The sequence below is a fragment of the Chaetura pelagica genome, unplaced genomic scaffold (assembly GCF_000747805.2).
Source record: "Chaetura pelagica isolate M959 unplaced genomic scaffold, ChaPel_1.0 scaffold39, whole genome shotgun sequence".
Lineage (NCBI taxonomy): Eukaryota > Metazoa > Chordata > Aves > Apodiformes > Apodidae > Chaetura > Chaetura pelagica.
The window spans coordinates 1,876,258-1,882,971 of NW_009954614.1; the positions used below are offsets into that span (position 1 = coordinate 1,876,258).

Consider the following 6,714-nt stretch of genomic DNA (forward strand, 5'->3'; position numbering starts at 1 on the left):
CAGGTAGATGTTGAAGTGTTGTGAAGTGTGGGAGTGAGGATCTGTTTCTTTAATTTGGGGGCTAGATGGCAGTTCCCTTCCAGTTCAGATGCATAGCAGTACGTCTCTAAGGACATTCGTAGACTTTGGAATTATGATTTTTATTGAGTTCAGAAACATTTGACTTAAAAGGGTTGTAGAAGGATAAAGGTGTTTTCTACTGTTGCTACTTCATTAAAATTGTGTTGTGGATGATTGTGAAAATTATTTTTTTTTATTCTGTTCTCTCTCCCCCTTCTTCTGTTTTCAGGAGAGAATAGAGTACTCAAAAACTTTCCAGGGAAAATACTTTAATTTTTTGGGTTATTTTTTCTCCATATATTGTGTCTGGAAAATCTTCATGGTACGTACATGTTTTATGAGAACATAAGCAAATGTTACACCCTGCATAGGTGTGCCTACAGCCCATCAAATAATGCCCTAGTTGCCTTAAAATCCTGCTTCTGGAAATTCTGAAAGAAACTGCATCCCTGTTTTTGTATAGAGCCTCAGACAAGCATTCTTACATGTGTGCATTTGTCACCTTCGACAGTCTTCATTGCTCCCTGTCCTTAGTTACACAAAGTAGGAGTCATATGTGTCTCATGTAAGAGTGAGGTATGCTTTTTGTTTTCTTGTTTGAATATCAATCCATTTATTTCTTGCAGGCAACCATCAATATTGTATTTGACCGTGTGGGGAAGACTGATCCAGTCACAAGAGGAATTGAGATCACTGTAAACTATCTGGGAATCCAGTTTGATGTGAGACTATTAATTCTTACAGCCTTTTCAGGAATTCCTGCCTTATCTAAATAATAATGCTGCTGACAGGGAGAGAGTGATAGAACTCTGAGAATGTGCCTCTGACTTCTGACTGAGGAGGAAGGGAAAATACACCTTGAACTTTGCTTTCACACTGATTTTATGCTGGGATGGTAATGTAATCATTGCCAGAGAGGCAATGATTTGCTTTTTAGTTTTGGGCAAATGGAAATGTGCTAGTCACCTTGCTTAGATTAATACATTTATCTACAGAGTAATCATGTCTGCCTTACACACTGGTGTTCTGTCATTTACACCTTCTAAATAGATCCCTGTGAATATTTGTGATTGTTTTCAACTAAACCTGTTTTTCTCTTGTGTTTGGAGTAAACAGTTGCTAATATGTTTGTGAAAATGTCTGTTATGTAAACCTGTCTGCTATGGATATCTGTACAATTAAGACCCTGAAGAATTGGCAGCTGCACAAAGTCATGTAAATGGGGCTAGCATTAGAGTTTGAACTGTATTTTTCTTGTTTACACAGGTAAAATTCTGGTCCCAGCACATTTCCTTTATTCTTGTTGGAATAATCATTGTTACCTCTATCAGAGGATTGTTAATCACACTTACAAAGGTAAGAGCCTTTTGGACCAGGAAAGCTGTTAACAGACCTTTAACTTTAGCTGGGACAAATACTGTATAAACTTTCAATACACATTCATGTTTTAAATATCTTAATATAAATACTTGCAGAGACAGGAAGGGAGGAAAAGTATGTTCTGCAGTATTTCCCCCACTCGCTCTCTATTGTTACTACTATTGGGAAGAGATGTGGATGTTAAATGAGATGTTAAATGTAAGCAAGGGTTCAAAATTATGATGTAGCCAGGACGCATTAGTAAGGTTGGTGGGATGGTGATTAAAGGAATTTAGATTGCTTAATTTGAGCTGCTGGTAGGACTGGAAAGGCATTAACTCAAGAGACATGTGATTAATTGTCTTGACCTGGCTTTTGGTACCTGAGCTTAAACTTCAAGATATATTCTTATATGACTTTTACCACGTGGTGGCACTGGCTTAGGAAGATTCATGTTTAAGGCTAAGACTGCAGATTTCTGACAGTGGAGTACAGGCACCACTCCAGAAAGTATGCATTTAATTGTTTTATTCAGTGAAGAAGCATTGAATGGTATGTAGCTTTCATGTTGTCCTAAGGTACATTGGACTTACCTGGCTGCTTATTTCCAGTACTTTGTTTTCCCCCCTAGTTCTTCTATGCCATTTCCAGCAGCAAGTCCTCCAATGTTATTGTTCTGCTTTTAGCACAGATAATGGTGAGTATGGAGCACTGTGTGCATGCCTGTATTCATATATGCATGCATATGTTTTTGTGTGTGTACATATGCACATAATAAAATCTTTGTGTGCTGACCCATGTTAGGCACATAACCAATTACTGTGAAACAATAATTACTTTCTTTTTATTCATTTACAGGGTATGTACTTTGTGTCATCAGTGCTCCTGATCCGGATGAGTATGCCTCTAGAGTATCGCACTATTATTACAGAAGTCCTGGGAGAGCTCCAGTTCAACTTTTATCATCGTTGGTTTGATGTGATATTCCTAGTTAGTGCACTGTCCAGTATCCTCTTTCTCTATTTAGCACACAAACAAGCCCCAGAAAAGCACATGGCCCTCTAACTAAGGACTGCAGTCACACACTGCTCTCAGCCCTTTCAGCTGCACTGCTGCAACTCCTGTGGACTGCAAAGCTTGAAGAAGGCCAGGACTATCCTGTTTTCCAGCAGCGTGACTGACTCTTAGAACTTCTACATATCAACATCAAGCTCTGTGGCTCATTTTGTTAAGGTGCCACAGCTTGAAGGAAAGGGAATACATGTATTGAATGTGAGAGTTTATTGCAAAGGAATGAGGGTGCTCCTCGGTACCTCAGTATCTAGGGGCATCGGATTTGCATATTAGGCTGTTGGAGGTAAGACCTCATACTGTTAGAAGAGTATCTTCATAGAAGGCACCAAGGAAATGTGATTTTTATTTTGAAAATCAACCCATAACGGGGATTCAGAGGATGGCAATTCTGCAGTTGAATGTTTGAGTCTATGGAATTAAATAAGCTCTTATAATATCTCATGCAAGCATCACAGTTGTTTTTTGTAAGCCCCAAAGATTTAACTGGAAGTGAGCTAGTAAGTCACTAGAATTTGCTGGCTGGCAGAAGCAGAGAGAATTTTGCTCCATTTCTGTATGGAGTGTATGCTAGTGAGTATCACTAGTGGACCTGATGCTCTTACGAGCTGCAGACTAGCTTTCTATAGCAGAGTCTCAACTTTTGCTTTCTTTCACTGCATAAATGGAACCGAGGTTTTTGATTACTCTTTGCTAGCGTTCAGTGTGAAGTCAAAGACCACAACTATGTGTTGTTTACCTTATGCGGTAAAATTTTCTTTACCTTGGATGCTGTACATTTGGTGTTACCCACAACCTCTGTATTTTTCTACAGTAGACCATTTTCCTTTCTTGAAAGGCATAGAAGTGTCCTGGTTTGAGTCAGGATTAAGCCACTTTTCCTTTTACTGCTTTTTTTTTTGTTTGTTTTTTGTTTTTTCCTTCAGTAAGCTTTCTTTTAGCCAGCAGCAAAGTGTTCCAGCTTGGAATGATAACAAACCCTGGAATGTTTTTTTAATTGCTGGAAGTCCAAGGTCATGTCTTTGCCAGCTCACACACTATGGGGAGATCTATGACCCCCACATAGGAGGACCTCCATCCCTCCATCCCTCCATCCCTCCATCCCTCCATCCCTCCATCCCTCCATCCCTCCATCCCTCCATCCCTCCATCCCTCCATCCCTCCATCCCTCCATCCCTCCATCCCTCCATCCCTCCATCCCTCCATCCCTCCATCCCTCCATCCCTCCATCCCTCCATCCCTCCATCCCTCCATCCCTCCATCCCTCCATCCCTCCATCCCTCCATCCCTCCATCCCTCCATCCCTCCATCCCTCCATCCCTCCATCCCTCCATCCCTCCATCCCTCCATCCCTCCATCCCTCCATCCCTCCATCCCTCCATCCCTCCATCCCTCCATCCCTCCATCCCTCCATCCCTCCATCCCTCCATCCCTCCATCCCTCCATCCCTCCATCCCTCCCCATCGACCCCTGGGCTTGAGCTCTCCTGACCCTCATAACTCTGCGCTTTCTCTTGGGCAGCTCCAGGACTTTTTGGGACTGTTTGCAACTAAGGAGAGTGCTGTGGGAGTTGCTGGGGGTGGGAGGAGGCAATAGGGGTTTTGCACATGTCCTGAACACATTTGTGTATAATTGTATATATTTTCTTTTATCATTAGTGTTTAATTAAAGCTGTGTAGTTTAGTTTTCAGTCCAGTAAAGTCTCTCTCTTTCTCTCTCTCCTTCCCTACCTGGGGGGGAGGGGATCGAGAGCATTGTTGTCGATCCTGAGTCAAACAGTGACAACAGTTAGTGGTGCCCAACGTGGGGCTCGATTTTAAGTCCAGGTTATAAATTTTCATGACAGACACTTTCTGTAATGTATATGCTGGACCTTTTGCCCAACGTGCAATTGTATATCTGGTATGCAGCCAGCATACTACTCTGTATAGTTGCTCTTGTTATTGTTTTATAGTTTATTGACAGAACTGTAGCCATAATCAACCATATAATTACCAGCCCAGTGATCCTAGGGTTTATGATACTGATCTTTAAGGGGCACTGTATGTATACAGTTATGGTACAGTGAATGGAAAGGTCCGTGTTGGTAATGCCAGTAGCAGGTTCAGTTCCACCTCTCCATTTTCTTTCAAGCTGAATCTGCCAGCTCTTGATCTGAATAGCATTGTTGCAGTAGGGATGCTTCTGCTGAAATTATGGTGAATAGGTAGGGTGAGGTGTGGTTCCACTCCCTGCCACTCCCCCACAGGCAATGCTGCTGCCACGACCCTCTGCTGAAATGGCCACTCATACTGCTACAGAAACAGCTGCTTATGCTAGTGCTGCTACAAAAACGACTGCTTCTGCAAAGATTAAGTCTGCTCCCATTCAAATCAAACTAGTTAAACCTCTGACCAGGAGCAAAGCAAAGGCAAAATGCTCCTCCCTTTTTACATGCTCCCATCTTCAGGCAATGATACAGACTGAAACTGAGGAAGCAGAGGATTCTAAATCAGTTGATGGAGCAGGTACCTCTCAGATAAAAAATCAGACCACTCTCAAGATAGGACAGCAGGCCTCAATTAGGTGACGATGATGACCTTGTCCAGCCTTTCTCTGAAGGAACTATGCCTCATGAGAAAGGATTTCACCCACACTGACAATGAGGGAATTCTTCCTTGGCTGCTCTGATGCTTTGATAGTGGTGCTGAAACCTATAACATGGATGAGACAGAAGCCAAGCAGTTGGGATCTCTGGCCAGAGATGCTGGGTTGATACTACTTACTTGGAAGTAAGCTGGGAACTACCACCCTGTGGGACCGACTTCTTTCAGTTGTGAAGCAGCACATGCCCATATATTCTCCTTCATGGGATGCTTTGATGATGATGCAAGGCCAGCTGTGTGTGAGATGGCTTTCAAAGCACGATGGTATGAAGACATAATCTCTGACTCCCATCAGTTTCACACCTCAGCCATTGAACAAATGACTGACAGAAGAATAAGATGCCGAATAGATGGGGAGGTAAACCCCAGAATTTCCCTAGACACAATTGGTCACGTGTTGCAGCCATTAAGAAGAGATGTCCTGCTATGAGACAGCAGTGAGAGAGACAGGACCCACTGCAACGCCACCTGTGGTCTCTCTTGCAAAATTATTTTAAAGAGGACATGAGAATCTGGGACAAGAAACCTACTGATACTCTCCAGATATGTGTGCAGGAGATACTAAACAGAACAAAGTCAGAAGAGATGGTTCTTCCAAGAAGAAGGCTGCACTAGTCATCACCCAAGATAGTGCATCAAACTCTAATGCTCAATATTAGAGGTGCCCTGCCTCCAGCCAGGGGGAGTAGAGGGACAGAAACTTCTTTAGTTTTTTCTAAAAACTTCTTTACTGTGAGAGTGACAGAGCACTGGAACGGGCTGCCCAGAGAGGTTGTGGAGTCTCCTTCACTTGAGACATTCAAAACCTGCCTGGACAAGTTCCTGTGTGATGTGCTCTAGGTGATCCTGCTCTCCCCGGGGGGGTTGGACTAGATGATCTTTCAAGGTCCCCTCCAACCCCTAAGATTCTGTGACAACTGAGTTTACTGGACTGTGTGAATTCGGTGGCCTGGCACATTAGAACCACAAAGGTATAAAGCTTTGGTGGACACTGGTGCACAGTGCACACTAATGCCATCGAAACATAAAGGGACAGACTCTGTCACTATCTCTGGAGTGACAGGAGGTTCTCAACAACTGAGTGTTGTGGAGGCCCATGTGAGTCTTACTGGTAAGTGGTGGCAAATGCACCCTATAGTGACTGGCCCAGATGCTCTGTGCATCCTTGGCATAGACTATCTCAGGAAAGGATACTTCTGTGACCCGAAAGGGTATGGTTTGGCCTTTGGTATAGCAGCTGTAGAGACTGAGGACACTGAACAGCTGACTGGCTTTCAGATGGCCCTTCTCTGGTGGGGTTGCTGAAGGTTGAAGACCAACAGGTGCCAATTACCACTTCAATGGCACATGGACAATATCGGACCAACAGAGACTCTGTGATTCCCATTCATATGCTGTTCTGGCAATTGGAGAGCCAGGGAGTGATCAGCAGGACTCATTCACCCTTCAACAGTCCTATCTGGCCAGTGCAAAAGTCTGATGGCCGGTGAAGGCTGACAGTGGACTATTGCGGTCTGAATCAGGTGACACCACCACTCAGTGCTGCTGTACCGGACATGCTAGAACTTCAGTATGAGCT

At 43.5% G+C, this 6,714-nt stretch overlaps 1 protein-coding gene across 1 annotated transcript in view; it reads left to right on the top strand.

The window, feature by feature from the left end:
* GPR89B (G protein-coupled receptor 89B) overlaps window positions 1-2,687 on the top strand; it is a 14,463-nt gene extending 11,776 nt beyond the window's left edge. The window contains exons 8-12 of the mRNA XM_010005517.1: window positions 290-382; window positions 687-782; window positions 1,327-1,416; window positions 2,051-2,116; window positions 2,278-2,687. Of these exons, the coding sequence (XP_010003819.1) occupies window positions 290-382; window positions 687-782; window positions 1,327-1,416; window positions 2,051-2,116; window positions 2,278-2,484 (552 nt within the window). The 3' untranslated portion in view covers window positions 2,485-2,687. The remainder of the gene's footprint in view (window positions 1-289; window positions 383-686; window positions 783-1,326; window positions 1,417-2,050; window positions 2,117-2,277) is intronic.
* Window positions 2,688-6,714: the final 4,027 nt, after the last annotated feature.